The sequence below is a fragment of the Bipolaris sorokiniana genome (genome assembly GCF_000338995.1).
Source record: "Bipolaris sorokiniana ND90Pr unplaced genomic scaffold COCSAscaffold_11, whole genome shotgun sequence".
Lineage (NCBI taxonomy): Eukaryota > Fungi > Ascomycota > Dothideomycetes > Pleosporales > Pleosporaceae > Bipolaris > Bipolaris sorokiniana.
Genome location: NW_006911905.1, coordinates 648,420 through 669,243, shown reverse-complemented (window position 1 = coordinate 669,243; position 20,824 = coordinate 648,420). Strand labels below are relative to the sequence as shown.

Sequence of the window (20,824 nt, the reverse complement as noted above, 5' to 3'; positions counted from 1 at the left end):
CGTCGCTTGCAGCAGCGGTTTCCGCGCCTTGGCTGGGGGCTCTGGAGGTCTGCAGCTGCATGAGGCGAGCATCTCTCTCGACGGATTAAGGTTCCATGGACCGGATTTGGAAACTCTAACCTCATCACCAAGTCGACTTGGCGGGCAAGTCTGATACAGCCGAGGCAGGGCCCGCTCTCAAGTGCCCATTGTCCGCGAGTGAGACAGGCTCAGCAGCGGCAGCGGGCTAGGCAAAGAGCCAAACATGTAGGTAGGCCGAAGAAAAGCGCTTTGTGCGATGTGATGTGATGGGATTTATCCGCAGGTCCGAACTTGATCCGAACGTGGTCAGCGGCGGGGAGGAAGAAGTAATGGGTAGAGCAAAATCAAGGAGAGCCCCATGGACCTAGGCTCACAGCGGGCGCGGCAGCGAGAGCGGTGAAGGGGGTCCTGGGCCAATGTGGACAGCGGACAGCGGACAGAGGCTGGCGGCGTGGGGAGGATGGGGGAGCAGTAGGCCAGAGAGGTTTCCGGTGTGTTTGGCGGGCGGATACCATGGGCGGCGTACGCAATCCTCTCTCGAAACCATCTTGCGTCGGCTACAGTGCCCCTCCATGACTAGCCAGAGCTCTCCCATGCTCACCCCCCGCGCCCGGTGAAGCTCTGGCCGTGGCGTGGCATGCACCTAGCCCGTGCTTGCTTCTGACGCCGCCGACGGAGACTGGCAACCTTGGGCCACCACGCCTCCATCTGCCTTGGCTCTCTACATCTGTTTCGGGATTAAACTTGCATCCTGGGCTCCAGTCACTCGAAGCAGCCACGGCTCCAGCAACTGCGCCAGGCCTTGCCTCTCCGATAGGCGCTGCCATCAATAAATTGGCCCTCCACCTGCTCTCTTGCACCCCTCTCAGACCTCTCCTTCCCCTCCCTCTCTCACCCCTCCCTTCGCCCTCCCCTCATCTCCCTCACCCCCTCCTCACCCCCTCCAATCCCACCACATAAAGCCGTCTGTCACAATGTCGGGCCTCGCAATGGACCCGGCCAGCTCGTCGGCCATTGACGACAACGACTTTGACGAGGACCATGGCGAGCACCACCCCCACAGAAACTCGGTGCACCACAAGCTGCGCGCCAGCAGCTCCATTATGCAGCTCAAGAAGCTGTTGGGTACGTCTGCGGTATCCAATGGCACGCAATCCGCCTCGGGGCGCCTCTAACACGTGTCTGCCAGTGGCCAACCGAGGAGAGATCCCCATCCGCATCTTCCGCACAGCCCACGAGCTGTCGCTGCACACAGTGGCTGTCTACAGTCATGAGGACCGCCTCAGCATGCACAGGCAAAAGGCCGACGAGGCCTACGAGATTGGCGCGCGGGGCCAGTACACGCCTGTCGGCGCCTATCTGGCCGGCGACGAGATCATCAAGATTGCCGTCGAGCACAATGTCAACATGATTCACCCAGGTTATGGTTTCTTGTCGGAGAATGCAGAGTTTGCCCGCAACGTGGAAAAGGCCGGCCTCATTGTGAGTCTTTGACCATTTTGTTTACGCTATGACGAAAGCGCGTGGAGGGGCTGCCACATGCCTAGAGTATTGCCCGCACTTCAGCCTATCGCCCTTGGTGGGGCCGATCGCCCACCTGGCCGGCGCCGATCCTCGCAGACGGCACACCTCAACACCACCACGGTTTTTTTGTTTGATCCTTGCATTTGCAATACATCCACATCCAGCACGCGCTAACTCTGTTTGCTCATTTAGTTTGTTGGCCCCTCTCCCGATACCATTGACGCCCTCGGCGACAAGGTCTCCGCCCGAAAGCTCGCCGTCAAGTGCAACGTCCCGGTTGTACCGGGAACCCCTGGCCCTGTCGACAAGTTCGAAGATGCCAAGGCCTTTACCGATGAGTATGGTTTCCCCATCATCATCAAAGCCGCGTTTGGCGGTGGTGGCCGTGGTATGCGTGTAGTGCGTGAGCAGTCGACTCTCAAGGATAACTTTGAGCGTGCCACATCAGAAGCCAAGTCGGCTTTCGGCAACGGAACCGTTTTCATCGAGCGATTCCTCGACAAACCTAAGCACATTGAAGTCCAGCTCTTGGGTGACAACCAGGGTAATGTCGTCCATCTGTACGAGCGTGACTGCAGTGTCCAGCGTCGTCACCAAAAGGTCGTTGAGATTGCTCCGGCCAAGGATCTCCCGGTCGAGACCCGTGATGCCATTCTTGCCGACGCTGTCAGGCTGGCGCAGAGCGTCAAGTACAGGAACGCGGGTACTGCTGAATTCCTGGTTGATCAGCAAAACCGCTACTACTTTATCGAGTATGTATACCAAAGATGAATCTGTCGTACTAGCGCTGACACCTTTCCAGAATCAACCCCCGTATTCAGGTTGAGCACACTATCACTGAAGAAGTCACTGGCATCGATATTGTTGCTGCACAGATTCAGATTGCCGCAGGCGCCTCTCTTGAGCAGCTCGGTCTGACTCAAGATCACATCTCTACTCGCGGTTTTGCCTTCCAATGCCGCATCACCACCGAAGATCCCGCCCAGAGCTTCGCACCTGACACTGGAAAGATCGAGGTATACCGTTCCGCTGGTGGTAACGGTGTCCGGTATGTCGATAGCTGTGAGCCTCAAGTGCGTAGACAAAATGCTGATATTTACCTAGTCTCGACGGTGGTAACGGTTTCGCAGGAGCCATCATCACTCGTAAGTATACACTCACTTGGATAACCGAACCTAAGCTGACCATTTTGAAGCCCATTACGATTCCATGTTGGTAAAGTGCTCCTGCCGTGGTTCGACCTACGAAATTGTGCGCCGTAAGATGCTGCGTGCACTGGTCGAGTTCCGTATCCGTGGAGTCAAGACCAACATTCCTTTCTTGATCAAGCTTCTCACACACCCTACCTTCGTGGATGGCCAGTGCTGGACCACTTTCATCGACGATACTCCGGCTCTGTTCGATCTTATTGGATCACAGAACCGTGCTCAGAAGCTGCTTGCATATCTCGGTGACCTGGCTGTCAACGGCAGCCAGATCAAGGGACAGATTGGCGAACCCAAGTTCAAGGGTGTTGTCCCCATTCCCGCCATCCACGACCACACCGGCAAGAAGGTCGATACCTCCGCTCCTTGCACCGAGGGTTGGAGGAATGTCATCTTGAAGGATGGTCCCGAGGGCTTTGCAAAGGCTGTGCGTGCCAACAAGGGCTGTCTCATCATGGACACAACCTGGCGTGATGCCCACCAGTCGCTTCTCGCTACTCGTGTCCGAACCGTTGACCTCCTCAACATTGCCAAGGAGACTAGCCATGCTTTCTCCAATGCCTGGGCTCTCGAGTGCTGGGGTGGTGCTACCTTTGACGTTGCCATGCGCTTCCTTTACGAGGACCCATGGGACCGCCTGAGGAAGATGAGGAAGCTTGTGCCTAACATTCCTTTCCAGATGCTTCTCCGTGGTGCCAATGGTGTTGCATACTCTTCCCTACCCGACAACGCCATCTATCACTTCTGTGAGCAAGCTAAGAAGAACGGTGTCGATATCTTCCGTGTCTTTGACGCGCTGAACGATGTTGAGCAGCTCGAAGTTGGTGTCAAGGCTGTTCTCAAGGCTGGCGGTGTTGCTGAAGCGACAGTCTGCATCAGTGGTGACAGTGAGTGGCCATTATTTGAAACCAAATTAGACTATGCTAACTCTGCATTTTAGTGTTGAACCCTAAGAAAAAGTACAACTTGGAGTACTACTTGGACGTCGTTGAGAAGATTGTCAAGATGGGCGCCCACATTCTTGGTATCAAGGACAGTAAGTCATATCGGTTTACCGACTTTGAAACACGTACTAATTCGCACGTCAACAGTGGCTGGTGTACTCAAACCTCGCGCTGCTCGTCTTTTGGTTGGCACTATCCGCAAGAAGTACCCCGACCTTCCTATCCACGTCCACACTCACGACTCTGCCGGTACTGGTGTGGCATCCATGGTTGCTTGCGCCGAGGCTGGTGCTGACGCCGTTGATGCCGCCATCGACAGCATGTCTGGTATGACTTCCCAGCCTAGTGTTGGAGCCATCCTTGCATCTCTCGAGGGCACCGATTTCGACGCCGGTCTGGACGCCCACATGATCCGCAACCTCGATGCCTACTGGGCTCAGCTCCGTCTTGTCTACTCACCCTTTGAGGCTGGTCTTACTGGACCCGACCCCGAGGTCTACGAGCACGAGATTCCCGGAGGTCAACTCACCAACCTCATCTTCCAGGCTGCTCAGCAGGGTCTTGGTGAGCAGTGGGCTCAGACCAAGAAGGCTTATGAGCAGGCCAACGACTTGCTTGGTGACATTGTCAAGGTCACACCTACATCCAAGGTTGTCGGTGACTTGGCCCAGTTTATGGTGTCTAACAAGCTCTCCTACGATGACGTTCTAGCCAAGGCTGAACAACTTGACTTCCCGTCGTCAGTCCTGGAATTCTTCGAGGGTCTCATGGGTCAACCCTACGGTGGATTCCCAGAACCTCTTCGCACACAGGCCCTCCGTGGCCGCAGGAAGATGGACAAGCGCCCCGGTCTCTATCTTGAGCCCGTGGACATTGTCAAGATCAAGTCTGAGCTCAAGGCGAAGTGGGGTGACGCCACCGAGTGTGATGTTTCATCCCACATCATGTACCCCAAGGTCTTTGAGGACTACAAGAAGTGGACCACCAAGTACGGAGATCTCTCTGTGCTGCCTACTAGGTACTTCTTGGCCCGTCCCGAGATTGGCGAGGAGTTCCACGTTGAGTTAGAGAAGGGTAAGGTGCTCATTCTCAAGCTCCTGGCCATTGGCCCGCTCTCTGAGCAGACTGGTCTCCGTGAGGTCTTTTACGAGATGAACGGTGAGACCCGTGTCGTTACCGTTGAGGACCAGCACGCAGCCATTGAGAACGTTTCACGGCCGAAGGCTGATCCCACCGACAGCAGCCAGATTGGCTCGCCCATGTCTGGTGTATTGGTTGAGGTGCGTGTTCATGATGGCAGCGATGTCAAGAAGGGTGACCCTGTTGCTATCCTGAGCGCCATGAAGATGGAGATGGTCATCTCAGCACCACACTCTGGAAAGGTTAGTGGACTGTCTGTACGCGAGGGCGACTCTGTCGACTCTGGCGACCTTGTATGCAAGCTGGTCAAGTAAACAAGGGATATGGAATATGGAATATGTGACGATAAGAATGAAGACGATTAGATGAATACAAAAGCAAGGCGCATGGATGCCATTTATGATTGAAATTGCAGAATGACTTAATGCGTGTGATGCAACGAGCTTTGTATGTGGTGATTGACAGTGAACTTGTTTCACAAAGGTCAAGTTTTGGTCTGAGTAATTTCTAGTTGTCATCGAACAGCATGGGGGAAGAAGATTTACATGTTTGGAGAGTAGACAAAGTCGGGTCTCGAGTGCATAACTATTTGGTTTTTGTTATGTAAGAGATCGGTGGAGGGGACTGATGTCCCGATTTGAAATGGAATCTGATTCGAGATGCCAAGAAGGCAGACGAATACAGCATGGATTATCTAAGCTAACTGTTGGATGAGTGCCAAAAATAAAAACGCTAAATGCAATGTCGCCATGGACGCCATGAAAATTGACTGGAAGAGGGATCTTGAATTTGGAATCATGTACGAGAGAAAGAGAGAGAGCTGCACTAGATCAACCCATGGACCCAAAATCCAGCTTCCTGGCCACCTTATCAGCGCGACCATTCGCAGGCGTCTCTCCCCCTCTCCGCTTCAAATCCTCGCCCATAGCCTTCGTACCCCCACCTTCCTTTGGTAAATTCTCCTTCTTAGTCGGGCGCGGCGCATTAGTCCACCACTTATCCTCGAGTGCCTTCCTGGCCGTATACCTCTTCTGCGGATCCAGCGTCAACAGGCCCCTAATAAAATCGCACCCATCATCTCCGAGGGTGGGGAACTCTTGCTTCCACCAGCTACGCGGGCGGGTCTGTCTGAACGCCGTGGTACCCTGCGGCCCCGTCTGTTTATCGGGGGCGACGTAATAAGGTAAAGCCGTGACACCGGGCCACGTCTCCTCCGTCGGGGTCCCGAATTTCTCGCAGATGACGGCGACCTGGCGCATGTCCGTGTCGGAATATAGGAACCAGTCGCGCTTACAGAGTTCGGCCATGAGAACGCCTATGCTCCACATGTCTGCTGTTCCGCTGTAGTGCGAGCAGCCGTAGAGAAGCTCGAGGGGCCGGTACATGCGCGTTATGACCATGGTAGTCATTTTGACGCCTGGATCAGCGAAGCTGCGTGCGAGACCGAAATCGGCGATTTTGATGGTGCCGTCTGCGGCGATGAGGGCGTTACTGCCTTTGATATCGCGGTGGAGGACGAAGTTTTCGTGGCAGAACCATATGCCCTGGCAGAGCATGTTCATCCAGGACTTGATATCTGCTTTTGTGTATGTAATTTCTTTGTTTTTCCAGAGCTTCTCCAGGTCGCCGAGGGGAAGGTGCTCGAGGACTAGGGAGAGGTTTTGTTCTTTGGTGGAGAAGACGTCGTGGAGTTTGATGACGTTGGGGTGCGACATTTCGAAGAGGAATTGCATTTCGCGGATGGCATCGGGGGCGATACCGTTAGGGTACTCGGCGTTGTATTTGATCTTCTTGATGGCGACAATGTGCTTGGGGTTGTCGCGGTAGTGCGCTTGGTATACGACGGCGTAGGTACCCTCTCCTAATCGTGGGCCCATGACGAACTGGCTCCGTACCCGGTCGTTCATCTGCTCTGCGAGGTCCATGCCGCCATCGCCGGCTATCGTGGCGGGCGCGGGTGGCGCTGGCGACTTGACGGACTTGGTGGTGTGGCTTGGGAGGGCGAGTGTCCTCGTCTTGCTCGCGGTAGGCATGGCCGCGCCGGGCGGATTAGGCCGTGGGCTGAGGACGACGGGAGATGCCATGGTGCGCTTGCAAGAAGGTCGCGATTGGGCCGGTGGAGAGTGCTTGTATTGATGTAGGTGGAGAGGCGTCAAGTAGACGTGATAGAGAGTCGGGTGTTAGCAAAGGGCCCCAACCGGTATCATGAGAGAGGTGAGTCTGCCACCATCTCCATGCCTTTGTTCTCCTTCTTCTTGCTGTCCTCCTCTTGCAGTGAATGGGTCAAGATATTGAACAAATAGAGGGCGTGCATGGTTCTCTAGTCTCCACGGGCGCAGGTACCAGGCAAGGTATGGCATAGCATGGCAGGGCAAGGCACGTCCCCGAACTTTTAGTCTTGGCCGCGGTTTTCAGCGGGGAGCTCGACCTCACCACCGCTGCACGTCGCAGCAGCAGCCATTGCACGCACCATGGCTACTTCTGCCCGAGGACCGCCAGGCACCGTCGCCAGCGAGGGTATTCCAAACAGAACGTAAGCTACCTACTGTACTTTTATATATACACACTCACTCACGCTTATCCAGCCTCTATGTGCGCAATCTGCCCGACAAGCTCCAGAAGGATGACCTCAAACGGAGCCTGTACATGCTCTTCGCCACATATGGAGTTATTCTCGACATTGTCGCCCTCAAGACCATGAAGATGCGCGGCCAGGCCCATGTCGTCTTCCGCGACATCGACTCTTCGACACAGGCGATGCGCGCTCTGCAAGGCTTCACATTTTTTGGAAAAGACATGGTACGTCTGCTGCGAATCTCTCTACCAAGTGTAATAGCTGACGCAGCTTAGCAAATTGCATACGCAAAGACAAAGTCAGATACCGTGGCCAAGCTCGACGGAACCTACAAAATGCCCGAGCCAGAACGCGCAGAAGACGACCAGCAGGCGCCTGCACAGACATCAGGCTTTGGCGCTGCACCGGAAAAGGCAGTACCAGTTAACGCACAAGATGCGGCCAAGGGCCAGAAGCGCGCAAGGGAGGATGAGGAAGAGGAAGAGAACTCGGATGCCGAAATGGAAATGGATGTGAGCGATGAGGACTCGGACTAAAAGGACGACACGGTGCCTATAGAAAGATATGATACCCACGAGCAATGAAACAGAAATCCCAGCGGGAGGGCATTTGGGCAAGATTTCGTCTGCACATGGTGGCTTCGAGTTTGTACGACACCGCGCTGGAGCTAGCTTTGGTCGGTGCTGACTTGATGTAGAGGAGCATTATAACAAAAGACCAGCCTAGCCTACGGCCTGTAGACAGTCAACAAGGGATATGCCTTACACCGAGCAGACGAGTAGTTTAGGCTTTGACGTGTAGGATTCGGGGTCAATATGGGACATTATTAGGTCTGACCGCCCGATGATAGTTCTTTCGTAATAGTCATTGTGTCTCGCAAGCTCTTTCCTGAACCACGGTACAATAGTGGTCATTTCTTCGTTCTTTTCTGAAAGCTCCTTTCGTATTTGCCATGTTTACTTCAGGGTCTTTCTCAAGCCATGGTTGAGTAGGTAGCTGTCTAGTATATAAAGAACACAACTCACCTTAACTTCACATTTCTTCTTCATCCACCACAGCTTGTAAGTTTTGCCCCCCTATTTTTAACATTTTTATGAAAGCTGTGCGATCACCCAAAACAGGTACCAATAAGCAAACAACCCCATGGGTTCTGTAGCCCAAGGTTGTACCGATGTGAGGCCAGAGGCCGACGACTACCGCTTCTCAGAGCGCTCCGATGAGCGCCGACAACTCTTTCAACAACTGAAGTCCCTCAAATCCCCCGACCGGTTACCCACGGTATTGTGGGCGTTCCTCCAGGTCTCCGATATCGAGGTTCTGCGAAGGGGTTTTGGGTCCGAGATGTTTTTAGAAATGTTCGGAAACAGTGAGGATGTTGAAAGAAAAGCGGTGGACGCCCTCCTACTCGGGATGCAGAAATAACCAGAGAAACAACCTAAAGCAAGTGCAACGCCGATCCGCTCGTCACCGAAAGTTCTCTCCAACCAACCATCCTCGAATTCTCCTCTCAATGCCAGCGTACTGGCCGGATCCAAGCGAACTCGATCCGGACATATAACTGGCGGCCAGCAATACAGTGTTAGCCGACATGATGGCGTTAGGCCAAACTATAAGAGGCGGGATGGAAACCTCTGCGCGGTCTCGAGGATGGCGGAAATAGACGCCGCCCATATTTACCCATGGTGCGGCTTTGAAGGAGAAAATGAGGGGCGAGTTAGTCAATTTTGGAGTGTGATGAGGATGTTCTGGAAGCGCGAGGTGGTGGAAGGCTGACGAAAGAAGATATTTGTCGACGCCAATCATCCGCATCGGGGGACGGAGACAATCGAGAACATGATCTCCCTATCGGAAACTCTGCACCGATTTCACTCGGCTGCCCGATTTGCACTCCGACTGATACAACTGTCAGCCGACAAGACACGACTCGAAGTCGAGTTCCATTGGCTTGTTGTTGAAGAGCGCAATCGCCATGATAGGGTAGACATCATGGACGAACTTTTGTCTTCGGCCTGCCTGCTTTCAGTTGGACGGGGCTACGGCCTACTCGATCGGATCGATCCTGACGACGACAAATACCGGAAACCACTCGAAAGTGGAACCAGATTTGTGATGACAACCGATGACCCCGAGAAGCGACCCCTCCCGGATTCAGGCCTGTTGACCCTACAGTGGCACCTTCAACGTGTCCTTGCCATGACAGGAGCGGCTAGATGGAAGGAGGAGGAGTTCTGCGACGGCGGTGATGACGACAAGGACGGACCAGGCGTTACAACTTGTGATAACGTAGAAAATTGGCTCCAGAGCATCGAGCCTCCGGAGAATCATCGTCCGAGCCGAAACTCTCCTGAAAGCGATTCGGACGACATCACAGATGGTTCGTTTGAATAAACGATATATCTGTCCAAGCATATTTTATCAGACAACCTCAAATTCTCTTCATATGCTCAACGGAACATATAGGAACCCCTCCGCAAGCGAAACGTCGAGATTTGGGCTTTCCTTCTCCCCCGGTTTCGGATGCGGACCTCTTCGAACGCCCCGACTGCGCGAGCAAGATAACCTTGACGACTTTGCCTCAACCCGGGCCCGCGGCCACGAAGTTGTCGAGCGATTTCTGCCGAATCGGGGGTCAAGAAGATAAGGAGTCAAATCTGCGGCACATGCAAGGGGTTCCGGCATTTCATCAGAAATCACGTCGGCGTAGCATATGAAGTAAGTCTTTGGGGTTTTTGGCTTCGGCTGTTTCCCCGTAAAAAAAAACGGGAGCCAAAATCCTACTCTTACCTCCCCGAGTCACGTCATCAGCTCACACTGATTGGCGTGCAGTGGCTCCTGGAAACTAGTGTGGTTTGTACACCTAGGCTAACAAGAGGGGTGACGTTTGTGTTTTATAGGACTTCTGTGAGTTGGCGATCGTCACAAGCAGCCACTCGAACTTGAAGTACCACGCTCAATCAAAATCAACAGTGAAACTAGATCTCTGCGGTACTGAGCCCCAGCTGGTGGTGTTCAAAACGTCGTTTTACCGAACACAAAGGCATTTCCATCTCCCTTTTCCATACGAAGCTCTCATTCCGGTTAACAAACGACAAACGGAGACGGAGCCGACCAGACCCTTAGCTGTCGCTGCTGAGAGCAGTCATATACATAGCTAAATCTATGATGGTTGGCCGTTACCCTATTGCCCTTTGGACAGGTGCCGCAGACCCTTATACTCCACCCTTACCGCGAGTCCCTTTTCCGCGACCCCTACGAAAGCTCGAATCGAAAACTCGCGCTCGAGTTTAATCTCCAACTTAGTATCTCGGGCAGCCAGTTCAATGAGAAGCTCGACCAAGATGCAGCCGAGCGGGCTAAGCGACACGCCGAACAACTGGCCTACGCGGAACAGCCTGGGCAGATGAAAAAGAGCGGCGATATTCCTGGGGAGCTAGGCAAGTTCATGGCTTGTGAGCTTTCCCAGTACACCTACATATAGAGCCATCTCAAACCTTCTTGCCGTCAGCTGGTATCGGGCACTTCAATCTTTTTCTACCAATGGTTTTGCAACAACAGTGGACAATCATTTCTCGCTTCGTTACACAAACTGGACGGCATTGGATCGAGCTTTTTCCGGTACAACTAAACAAACACCGGCTGGATACGTACAGTTGAGGAGGTATGGATTCGGGTCAAAAGGCTCGCAGACTGTCATGGTATTTAGCTCTAGGTTGTTACAAATCCACAACTCATTTCCACTCACATCTTCTCCAACCCTTTCCCTTGTATCCATCTCCCACTACCACACACCACGCCTTCATCCCTCCTGAACCTCAAACCCAACCCTCAGCCACAAACTACACCCCTGACACCCCACCAGCACCTCGTTATCCCCCCTCACCTGTGCATCCTCCAACTCGTCTTCCACAATCCGAAACCCCTTCTCATCTCCACACCGACACGCCCTCGTCCACTCTACGCCCTCCTCCCTCTCCTCCTCCTTACTCGTAGACGTCGTCGTCGGCTCGACTTCGTCGAAATCGCTCAAATCAACAAGTTCAAGACCGAGTATGAAATCTGCACTAATAGCCTGTGCTTGCTCCTGCGAACCTATCGCCATCGCCGTCGTTGTGTTTGAGGAACGTAGCATATGTCGATTATGAAGGAACCAAGTGTAGTATTCCGCTCGTGTCTTGGGATCCGCAAGTATCGTGTACGCTTCTTTGACGTCGTCGACCGTGTATGCGGGCTTCGTCTTTGTAGTCGCAGTGCCATCTTGTTTCTTCTTGTCTGGGTGTGCTGCGAGTAGTGCTATTTTGTATGCTCGTCGCAGGTCTGCTGCTGCAGTCTTGTTGGTTTCGTTTGCGGGCTGGCGCCAGCCCGGTGCGTCGAGGCTCAGGATATGGTAGTAGTCTTTTGTGTAGGCCATACTGCGCGACCACGACGGGTGTGAGTATTTAATGGTAGACTGCGCTGCCCTCGAGGGGCCTTTCTCAGTGCTGCGTTTGCCATGTGTGACGCGACAAGACTGGGACAGAAAAGTTGGGCGGGGGTACTTTGTTCGCTTGCTCGGTACTAGTAGTGGGGCGCGCCGTTCCACAGCATCGGGTGCATGGCAACCTTGGAAAAGGACCGTTCAACCGCCCCTCTCCAAGATCGACAGTGTATGTATAGTAATGCAACACAAATCACATGTTCTGACCCAGGCTTACAAAATTGTCCAAGGTGAGAAAGTCTAACATCACAGCTGAGCATTGCAAGTAGTCTTGAAGTAACGGCTTCTTTGGCTAGCTAAGAGTGCAGTATCATGACATTAAGCCTACCAGAGCGTTGCGTACTGCTCTGTCGGCCATCGAAGAAGATGTCCTGACTCCGAGTCCACCAAAAAGACGTCAAACATCTCTATCCACCATAGGATCGAGCTGTTCATAGGCTGCCAAAACGAAAACATGGGGGGAATTGAGGGTCGCATCCGAGGAACCGAGCGCAGCCTTTTCTCGCCGATAGCAGCCCTCGCCCTCGCAGAGAGGGCATCAGAAGTGCTGCAATCGTTGTTTTGACACAAGATGTCAGCACACTGCGTGCTCGATAGGATAGCGCTGGCGATACAGGATATTTAAAGGGAAATACATTTCAGTCATGGGGGAATTCGACCGTACCGAACCGCTTGCTGCCAAAGCCAATTTTTGAAATCACACAGAACACGTACAACTCCGTAGGACGCTCGCTACCGGCCTCCTTCGTCTATTCGAGAACAGATGACGACGGCTGAGGATATACAAGGTCGAAGCAGGAAGAGTGCGCTTAAGCGGCAGCAGCAGGTGTTTCCTCAGGCTTGGCCTCGGTTGCAGCTGCTGCGTCCTCGGCGGGCTTGGCCTCGGTTGCAGCTGCTGCGTCCTCGGCGGGCTTGGCCTCGTCCTTGGGCGCGTCGACAGCGGCACCCTCGCCCTCGTTGCCGTCTGATGACGTCCAGAGAGTGAGGTTGTCACGGAGAAGCTGCATAATGAGGGTGCTGTCACGGTAAGACTCCTCAGAGAGCGAGTCGAGCTCGGCAATGGCGTCGTCGAAAGCCTGCTTGGCAAGGTGGCAAGCACGGTCGGGCGAGTTCAGGATCTCGTAGTAGAAGACCGAGAAGTTCAGGGCAAGGCCGAGACGGATGGGGTGCGTGGGTGTGAGCTCAGTCTGGGCAACATCGGTGGCCGTCTGGAGCATGGTTAGCAATCTCCTGGTTTTTAGCGCTATGCAATGATTGCGTCATACCTTGTAGGCCTCGTGTGCAGCAGTGGCGGCAACCTTGCGCTTCTCACCGGAAGCGAATTCAGCTAGGTAGCGGTGGTAGTCTCCCTTCCTGTCCCGTTGTTAGCCCAGTTTGCGATGTGTGTGTGTGTATGTAGCGGGGTTTTGCACGCACATCTTGTGGTAGAAGACCTTGGACTCGCCGGACTCGGCCTTGGGGATGAGGGAGTCGTCGAGGACGTTGAGGACATCCTGGCAAACCTGCTCAAGCTCGGTCTCGATCTTTTGGCGGTAGTCACGGATGGTGCCAACGTGCTTCTCGGTACCCTTGGACTCTTCCTTTTGCTCGATCGAGGAAATGATGCGCCATGACGCGCGTCGGGTACCAACGACGTTCTTGTAGGCGACGGACAGAAGGTTGCGCTCGTCAACGGTGAGTTCACCAGCGACCTGTGGGGTGGATTAGTACACGTTAAAAGGGGAACTTGCAGCTGGCAGGTGGCTGCTGGGGCCTGCTCAGCCGTATGCAGGCGGATGCGGTCGGGCATACCTTAGCGACTTCCTGCGCGATAGTTAGCATGCGAGGGGGGTTGAGCAAGAGTGACTGGCGTATTGACTGACCTTCATGTACGTGACCATCTCTGCAAACAGACATCGTCAGCACATTGCGCAGGACTCAGCTGAGGGTGCGCAGGACTTACCATCGTAGCGCTCAGCCTGTTCGCACAGCCGGGCGAGGAAAGTCTTGCTGTTACGACGTCAATTACTGCAGGGAGCGGTTGCGGGCAAGCCTATCGTACCTCTCACGCTATTTGCAAGAGTCTTGTTAGCCGGTGTTGCATGTGTACAAGTGTGTGTGTGTATGTGTGTGCGTATGCGTGTAGTCTATCGGGGACCCAGAGGGGCATCCCGCAGCGGACGACAGCGGGGGGAAGTGGGAGAGGATAGATAGGATGGGGCGAACATACCTCAGTCGCCATTGTGAAGGAGTATCTGAAGGGAGTGGATGGGGTGGTTGTGGTGGTTGAGTGTGGGGTGGGGTGCAGATGGGCTACGGAAGGATAGACGGTGGATGGAGTTGTTGAGGTGTTTGTGTGGATCAATGAACAGAAGAGGATCGAAGTTGTTTTGAGGAAGCGAGCGTCTGCCCTAAGAGAGTCCCGGGGGGCCGTGCGTCAAACGAACAACACCACCCCGTCGCCCAGCGCCTTCCCCCAATGGGCGCCTGGGACGAGTCTATTCACATGCCCGCCTGCCCCGTTCGCGCCGTTGGCATGCGGTGTACCTGCTAGGCCGACGTCCTGTACGTACATATCCACGCATGTGCACTCCCACACGCCCCTTTTGCCATGTCGTTCCCCTATTCCTTTAGTATGTACTTGCTGCTGCCTCTGCTCCTACCACCGCTGAGGCTGTGCGCGACAACTCAAGGAGCTGGCAATGAGGGGTACATGGGGGGGCACGTGAGCATTCAGGGTCTATCCACCCATCCACCCATCCACCCATCCATCCATCCCCCCCAAAGAGCACCCACCGCCAGCGCCCATAGCCCTGCCCAATCTCCCAAACCCCCGTGGCGGCGCTGGCAGGTTTTGCTTGCTGTCCAGCCGTCAGCCTGTGGTCGTTGCCGCCCATCAAGTCACACGAGGCGGGCGTGGGGAGGGCGGCCGCCAGCGAAGGAGAGAGAGAGGCTGACTCCTGCGCTGCCGTCCCATGTTCAAGTGGGGGCCAATCAGTGCACCTTGGAAACAGCTAGAAAACTTGGACGGCTCCTCTTGCGTGGAGCTGCTCTGGTTGCCCCATGATTCGTGTCGCGCTGTGGGCAGAGACCACCCAGCTGGTGTACGTACATCCGTCTCCGGTGCTTACATACATACCACTACCTACCAACTATGTACATATGTATACTATTCATACATGCACATTTACATACTGCATCTTGACCTGAGAAGCAGTTGCGACGCCCTCCACTGCCAACTCACAAGAAGAAGAAAAAAAACAAGTGCATACACACACGGCATGCACGTTTTGCCTGAATCCCCAGCAACCACTTGTGCATTAAAAAACTTGTGTGCTGACACCGTCTTTGCCGCATGCCACATATGCATTCCACAATCCCCTTCCCACAACCCGGGCCCTGGCTGGTCCGCGCGGTATAATATGCCGTCGCGGCCCGCTACCAGAGCCTTTCGCCCGTGTACACGCCTAGCAGCCAGCAGCATTGACCGACACCCTCTAGTAGTTGCACGGGTCTCTGTTGCGCAGGGACATGTTCGTGCCCTTTGACCTCCTGTAGCCCTCCCGGAGCGATTCGTGTCTGACCCAGACTGCTGACCGACCTTTTGTCCATCCGTGTATCATATCTATCTGTCCAATCAACCAGTCAATCACATCGCCTCCCTCTACCCGCCCGCCCACCAAACGTTGTTGCAATCACATCAACAATCGCCACACTCCCAGCATCAGCGCCGCCGTACCTGTACACACTCCCATCAGCCACTGCAGAGTCGAGAACTTGACGGCTTCTAGCCTCTCCCGGAGCTGTGCCGTTTCCTGCTCGATCCTCGTGTCCGTCTCCTTCAACTTGAGCTCCTGCACATTGGCCTCCTCGCGAATCCGCCCCTTCTCTAGATTCAAATCCAGCCTGACCGACGCCTGAGTCCTCTGTATCTCGTCCCGTAGTCGCGAGTTCAGCTTTGCAAGTTCGTTGGTGAGCCTCTCGTGTGATGCCCGTGTAAGACTGGATTCGGTCGAGTCGGCCGTCATGAGTTCGGAGCGCAGCTTTGCAAAATCAACCTTTTGCGTGTATGTAGCTTTTTCCTGGTCCTCGCGCAGCACCATGGTACGTGTGAGATTTTGTATGCTGCACAACATCAGTTTGCGACAGCCTTTGAATCCTCCATGCTTTTCCCACACTCACCTCTCCTCAATCACGTCGCTGAGCACCCTCATCATCCCCTCAGCCTGCTCTTCTGTGAACCCCTCCTCTTTCAGCCGCTGCACAAACTTGAGCGTGTCGAAATGGTGATCTCTGGCCTGCTTCGCCGTTGCGTTGAAGCTGCGCTGAAGCTCCAAAGCAGACCCGTGCCCACTTGTGCGTTGTGACCATCTCTGCTGCTGCCATTGTCTTGTCCCTGCTGTCTGGAGAGGCGAGAGCTTCGAAAGTGGCATGCGACGCTCCGACGCCGCCCAACAAGATCCATGTCGCCTTGCTTCTACTGTGCTTTGCGCCACAAGCCGCGAGCTGCTTGCAGACCATTGAAGCCGAGGTGCGAGAAATCGCGGAATCACCGCCGCCGATATCGAGGGCGCTGCCATTGTGCCGATGTTGTAGTTCCTACATCATCTCGCTGTCGAGAAATTGGAAGCCGCCCGAGGGTAGCCAAGCCTTGCAGACGTCAATGGATTTGCCGAATTGGGCATACCATTCCATCGCCCTCACTAAACCCACCCTGCAGCACCGCGCTTTCGCACTATGCATCGTTACTCTTTTGTCATTCTATTGTATTTTCATTAGGACTTCTTCAAAACACATAATCCCAAAGCCATAAACAACGCTTGCTATGCATGCCTATTACTAAACACAGAAGTACGCAAATAAAACAATCACCACCTCCTTATCTATCTTCCGTATTCAAGGCTCGGTACAATCACTGGCCCATACTTCATCGGTGCACTGTATCCACCGTCATTCTGCACCATAAAGTCGACCGCCAGACTTAACTTGCCCCCGCTGTGACCGGGAACACCTTGCCCAAACGACCCATTCACAACGTCAGGATCGTATATCACACACGCCACATAGTTTCTTCGACCCATTAGTCGCTTGTACTCCCGCGGTTGTCCGTTGACGTCTTGTGTAAAAATTTCCATCATGTCTTCCTTGGTATCCGAAGGCTGATTGTTGCTACGATGCCCATTCTGTGGTATATAGAGCGCACGGTTGTTGTGTAGAAGTCGCAGGACATAGTTGCTGGGCGGTGCGTTGACGACCGAAGAGGAGATAATCTGGTACATGGTCTTGTGATCCTGAGGTCTTGAAGGGTCATGAACCAGACCCGCACCACAGCAGTCAACACCGCCAGAGAAGAACGTCATCCGCAACGACTTGTTGTGAGCAATGCCTTGTAGTGTCCGGATCAGATATGTCCGCTCAAGGTCCTAGATTTGGTTAGCATGTTACTTGAAATCATGTGGCCTTCACTAACCTTTGAATCGTGCGTCCACTGATCTCTCAATTCATCGAGCAGATCAATCTCTCCAAACGGACTCAAGACGCCACTCATCAACCCAGACTTGCCAATAGCCTTCTTGACCGAGTTGAAACCATCTCCGACAACGCTCTTGGCACCAACAACACCAGCCACTCCAGCAGTCACCTTTCCAAGCATGTTGAAAGTACCAGTGACGGCCTTCTTGCCCGTAGCCATCGAGTGCGCAAGATGCTCAACAGACTCAAGGCGGGGATATACAATGGGAACAGGAACCATCCAGATACAATGTTGCACACTGGGCGGTAATGTTGCCACCTTGGGGAAGATGCCCTGATACGTTGGTCCTGCCATGACTTGATGCGGGTTACGTTCTGAGCGGCAGTCTGGCCCAACAACCGTAACACAAGGACCTAGATACTTGATAAAGTGCCAGCCTGTGCCGGTGATTGTGAAAAGGTCCATGTCGTTGTTTACGTTACGGAGTATTTCAAGCGTTGTGTGGTGCTGGAAGAGCAAGTACATTTCAATACCCAATCTTCCGATGTTCTTGAACATATTAGAAAACTGCATATATTCAGGATACGACCCGAAGCCATCAAAGCTGCAAACCATTAGTATCTAGACAGAGTAAGAAGTTAACAAGAGCTTACATATCGTGGTCATCAAGAGCTAGGATGTGGGGAATTTGAGCGAATGCCTCTCGGAGATGTGGCTGATCAAAATGGCTGGTGTAATAGTGGAAGTATGCGTGACAAACGTCTTCCTCGTGCTTCGCGGTCCACGCTGCGTTCTTCCGGACCTCTTTACCACTTGTTGCCGTCCATTGCTTCAACAATGGAAGCTCTTTCCACAGACGGTCAGCATAAATCTGGCCACCCAGGCCCAGTTGTACATGGAAGCCACCGCACTCGGCATTCTTTTGCAGAATATCCTTCCACATCAATCCAACCCCACCGAGTCTTGCTCTCTCATTGGCGTTAACATTGAGCGCAAAATCGTTTCCTGAATGAGCAATAAACCGCCAGCTGGTCTCATGTCGCCCAGCTACCAAAAACTCAAATCGAGTGCACCCCAAATGTGATGTGATTGCGTAGGTCCACTTGGCTGCACGGTCGTCTTCCATCTTCAAGTCAATGTCGTATCTGTAGAAAATCCATGTTTGGTGCGTGTAAATGGGGTTGGCCTTGAGCTGTCGTGGATTGGGTGACAGGTCTGTACTCTGGTGGATATGAATTGTAGGAGGATGAGGGGTGTTGGTAATGAGGAGAATTGACCCCAGCCATAATCCCCGTTCAATGTCCATGTTTGTATACCTTAGGTACGGTCCAAAGTATACGCCATTGGTAGGAGCTACTTTGTACTGGTCTACACCTGCAGCGGGAGGTGGTCCAGTGAAGCCTGTGGTAGTTGGAGTTGCAAGGGGTGCCATGCCGAAGTCTCCAGAGAAGGTAGCCGTCTGGGGAGCAAAGCCAGGTGACGCCATAGGAGTCTTTCCAAAAGATGGGGATGCCAAAGGACCACCAACAAACGTGCCTGTAGGTGACATGGGCTCGTTCAGATTGAGAGGCGTGGGTCCCTTGGGGAACTCCCATTGTGTAGATTGAGTGGGAAGATGGATATAGTAGTACTGACCAGAGTTGGGGTCGAGATGTGCTATCCAACCCTCAGGTAGCGGTGGGGGAGATGCTGGTCCTGGCCCTGGCCCTTGGGCCTGAGCCGGGCTTGGCGTATGAGCTGGTTGAGCCGTTTGTGCCTGTGGCGGGAACTGGTTCTGTGTGGGTGTTGGGGCTACTACCGCTGCTGCAGGTTGCGATGGTCCAGCCGGTTGGCGCGCATCATTTGCGAATGCAGGGTGACCCTGATTAGGATCAGACAGCGCCACACCTTGAGCAGCTGGCTGCTGTCCTTTTTCGTTAGGATAGCTTTGGGCTTGGCCAGTTGGCGGGGTCGTTATGCTCGAGTAGGCAGGCGGTGGCTCCTCATTCAAGTTCATGCGGCCCATGTCCTGGCTCAGAGGATGATCCGGGGATGCGTTTGTCTGGGATGCATTCGCAGGAGGGGGTGAGAAGCGAGTGTTTGGCGCTTGCGGGAGAGGGCCCTGGGGAGGAGTGCCTGATGGAGGTACCTGATCCATACCTTGGTACACTGCTGGTGGGCCATGCGGCATGTTGCCTGGCTGCTCAGTGGGAGTCCATGGTCTCCTTATGGGCTGTTGGTTGGCATAGACCTGATTTCGCTGGGCGGCTGCTGCATTATGGGCACTCTGGGCTTGTAGATTGGTGAGGGTTGAAGTTCCTGCGATGCCTGCCGCGGCAAAGCGCGCTTCAATGCCGCCTCCGGAAGGAGGGATGATGGGTGTTTCTGGAGGGGGAGGCGAGCCCCGCTGTGCTCTTACTGTCGAAGTTGAAGCCGTGGAACTTAGGCGGTTGACACCGACTGGTGTGGGCACTTTGAGCGCAGGCTCATCCTGATTGGGTCCTGTGTAGACGACATTATCCTGCGCAGGTTGTGACGAGGACTGTGCAGAGGGAGGGGGAAAGTATTGCTGGTGGTACTCGGGATATGGGTTATTGTTGGGGGGCGCATCTGCGGTGTGCTGTCTTTGGGGCGCCTTCTGGAACAGCCCCTCCTTGTCAGGTGTGTCTGGACCGGGTGAGTCTGGAAGGGGTTTTGGCGCAGTTCCTCGTCGCTCTGCGAGTCTCGAGGGCTGAACTGAGCCGTCTGGGTGCCTGCTGCCGTAACCACCTATTGTCGGCCTGTTTGGGTCGTTCGCATCGAAGCGAGCGCGTTGGCCGGGAGAAGTGGGACTGGGCCCGGTCGCATTCGACCCTCTCCTCGGTTCTTCTCTTCCTTCAGCAGGCGTCGTGTTTGCGCTCCGTCTCTCGCGCTCGCTGAGGGGTGTATATCTTCCAGTGCCGAGGGTAGGCTGAACATTGGGCGGGCGGTCATTGTCCGGGTAAGGGAGAGGGGCAGTGGGAGGGCTCGATGGTGGTGCGGGGAACGAGGGCATAGGCGGCGGGCGCGAAAATGCGGGCTGGCTGGAGCTGCCCGCGGAATCTGTTCGCGGTGGCGGGCTCTTGCCATCGCGGCCTTTCTGTATCCTCAGGGGCCCGACTGTAGGGATGATGGGTGTCTCCGGGTTGGTGTCGTATCGCAAGAAGAGCTCCTCCTCGGGACGGCCCTGCTTGCGCCCGTCCATGGCTTTGGGTGGGCTTCTGGATATCCTTGGGCGCGTGTTCCTGGATCGCCGGCGATGACAGGCGTAGGCTTATTTTTGGCGACGGGCGCTGACAGCTCGACGTGCGCAAGCAGCCGGAGGGAGGGTGGGCGGAGGGCTGCTGGTGGGGTAGTGGCGCGAGGCCTTGTGGCTGGTGGCTGGTGGCTCGATATGACGTTGCGACACGGGCGAGGGGCACCAGCAGTCCAGGAGTCGTGCATGCGCAGTCTTCCGGGCCGGCCAAGTTTTATAGGAAAAGGAGATGCGGA

The 20,824-nt window shown here is 54.5% G+C and overlaps 8 protein-coding genes across 8 annotated transcripts; 3 read left to right on the top strand and 5 right to left on the bottom strand.

Annotated features, from left to right (window-relative positions):
- Positions 1–700: 700 nt before the first annotated feature.
- COCSADRAFT_38783 (uncharacterized protein) lies at positions 701–5,251 on the top strand. Its single transcript, XM_007703923.1, has 8 exons — positions 701–1,146; positions 1,211–1,503; positions 1,738–2,297; positions 2,348–2,593; positions 2,650–2,690; positions 2,741–3,637; positions 3,691–3,786; positions 3,842–5,251. Exons 1-8 carry the CDS (start codon positions 996–998, stop codon positions 5,146–5,148), a joined length of 3,591 nt encoding a protein of 1,196 aa, XP_007702113.1. The 5' UTR covers positions 701–995; the 3' UTR covers positions 5,149–5,251.
- A 126-nt stretch (positions 5,252–5,377) lies between these two features.
- COCSADRAFT_38782 (uncharacterized protein) lies at positions 5,378–7,185 on the bottom strand. Its single transcript, XM_007703922.1, has one exon. It carries the CDS (start codon positions 6,916–6,918, stop codon positions 5,665–5,667), a length of 1,254 nt encoding a protein of 417 aa, XP_007702112.1. The 5' UTR covers positions 6,919–7,185; the 3' UTR covers positions 5,378–5,664.
- A 90-nt stretch (positions 7,186–7,275) lies between these two features.
- Positions 7,276–8,445, top strand: COCSADRAFT_192065 (uncharacterized protein). The gene is made up of 3 exons (XM_007704143.1): positions 7,276–7,367; positions 7,420–7,633; positions 7,685–8,445. Exons 1-3 carry the CDS (start codon positions 7,306–7,308, stop codon positions 7,943–7,945), a joined length of 537 nt encoding a protein of 178 aa, XP_007702333.1. The 5' UTR covers positions 7,276–7,305; the 3' UTR covers positions 7,946–8,445.
- Positions 8,446–8,552: 107 nt separating this feature from the next.
- Positions 8,553–9,797, top strand: COCSADRAFT_173376 (uncharacterized protein; the record flags this gene model as incomplete). The annotated part of the gene is made up of 3 exons (XM_007704142.1): positions 8,553–8,775; positions 8,836–9,170; positions 9,192–9,797. 3 exons carry the CDS (start codon positions 8,553–8,555, stop codon positions 9,795–9,797), a joined length of 1,164 nt encoding a protein of 387 aa, XP_007702332.1.
- A 985-nt stretch (positions 9,798–10,782) lies between these two features.
- Positions 10,783–11,917, bottom strand: COCSADRAFT_38780 (uncharacterized protein). Its single transcript, XM_007703921.1, has one exon. It carries the CDS (start codon positions 11,815–11,817, stop codon positions 11,206–11,208), a length of 612 nt encoding a protein of 203 aa, XP_007702111.1. The 5' UTR covers positions 11,818–11,917; the 3' UTR covers positions 10,783–11,205.
- Positions 11,918–12,394: 477 nt separating this feature from the next.
- Positions 12,395–14,104, bottom strand: COCSADRAFT_343601 (uncharacterized protein; the record flags this gene model as incomplete). Its single annotated transcript, XM_007704141.1, has 6 exons — positions 12,395–13,091; positions 13,149–13,236; positions 13,300–13,574; positions 13,746–13,765; positions 13,826–13,868; positions 14,093–14,104. The coding sequence occupies 6 exons, from the start codon at positions 14,102–14,104 to the stop codon at positions 12,693–12,695; spliced, it is 837 nt and encodes a 278-aa protein (XP_007702331.1). The 3' UTR covers positions 12,395–12,692.
- A 1,453-nt stretch (positions 14,105–15,557) lies between these two features.
- On the bottom strand, positions 15,558–16,442 carry COCSADRAFT_173373 (uncharacterized protein; the record flags this gene model as incomplete). The annotated part of the gene is made up of 2 exons (XM_007704140.1): positions 15,558–15,987; positions 16,045–16,442. The coding sequence occupies 2 exons, from the start codon at positions 16,440–16,442 to the stop codon at positions 15,558–15,560; spliced, it is 828 nt and encodes a 275-aa protein (XP_007702330.1).
- Positions 16,443–16,601: 159 nt separating this feature from the next.
- On the bottom strand, positions 16,602–20,802 carry COCSADRAFT_147259 (uncharacterized protein). Its single transcript, XM_007704139.1, has 3 exons — positions 17,989–20,802; positions 17,333–17,939; positions 16,602–17,285 (listed from the first exon to the last, which is right to left on the bottom strand). The coding sequence occupies exons 1-3, from the start codon at positions 20,535–20,537 to the stop codon at positions 16,746–16,748; spliced, it is 3,696 nt and encodes a 1,231-aa protein (XP_007702329.1). The 5' UTR covers positions 20,538–20,802; the 3' UTR covers positions 16,602–16,745.
- Positions 20,803–20,824: the final 22 nt, after the last annotated feature.

Excerpts from the sequence above, each read along its gene's own strand:
- COCSADRAFT_38783 (XM_007703923.1), top strand. The coding sequence starts at position 996 with ATGTCGGGCCTCGCAATGGACCCGGCCAGCTCGTCGGCCATTGACGAC. Across the intron at positions 2,594-2,649 it reads GCTGGTGGTAACGGTGTCCG|TCTCGACGGTGGTAACGGTT; the intron begins GTATGTCGATAG and ends ATATTTACCTAG. Across the intron at positions 2,691-2,740 it reads CGCAGGAGCCATCATCACTC|CCCATTACGATTCCATGTTG; the intron begins GTAAGTATACAC and ends ACCATTTTGAAG.
- COCSADRAFT_38782 (XM_007703922.1), bottom strand. The coding sequence starts at position 6,918 with ATGGCATCTCCCGTCGTCCTCAGCCCACGGCCTAATCCGCCCGGCGCG.
- COCSADRAFT_192065 (XM_007704143.1), top strand. The coding sequence starts at position 7,306 with ATGGCTACTTCTGCCCGAGGACCGCCAGGCACCGTCGCCAGCGAGGGT. Across the intron at positions 7,368-7,419 it reads GAGGGTATTCCAAACAGAAC|CCTCTATGTGCGCAATCTGC; the intron begins GTAAGCTACCTA and ends ACGCTTATCCAG. Across the intron at positions 7,634-7,684 it reads CATTTTTTGGAAAAGACATG|CAAATTGCATACGCAAAGAC; the intron begins GTACGTCTGCTG and ends GACGCAGCTTAG.
- COCSADRAFT_38780 (XM_007703921.1), bottom strand. The coding sequence starts at position 11,817 with ATGGCCTACACAAAAGACTACTACCATATCCTGAGCCTCGACGCACCG.
- COCSADRAFT_147259 (XM_007704139.1), bottom strand. The coding sequence starts at position 20,537 with ATGGACGGGCGCAAGCAGGGCCGTCCCGAGGAGGAGCTCTTCTTGCGA. Across the intron at positions 17,940-17,988 it reads GCTCTTGATGACCACGATAT|CTTTGATGGCTTCGGGTCGT; the intron begins GTAAGCTCTTGT and ends AATGGTTTGCAG. Across the intron at positions 17,286-17,332 it reads AGTGGACGCACGATTCAAAG|GACCTTGAGCGGACATATCT; the intron begins GTTAGTGAAGGC and ends AACCAAATCTAG.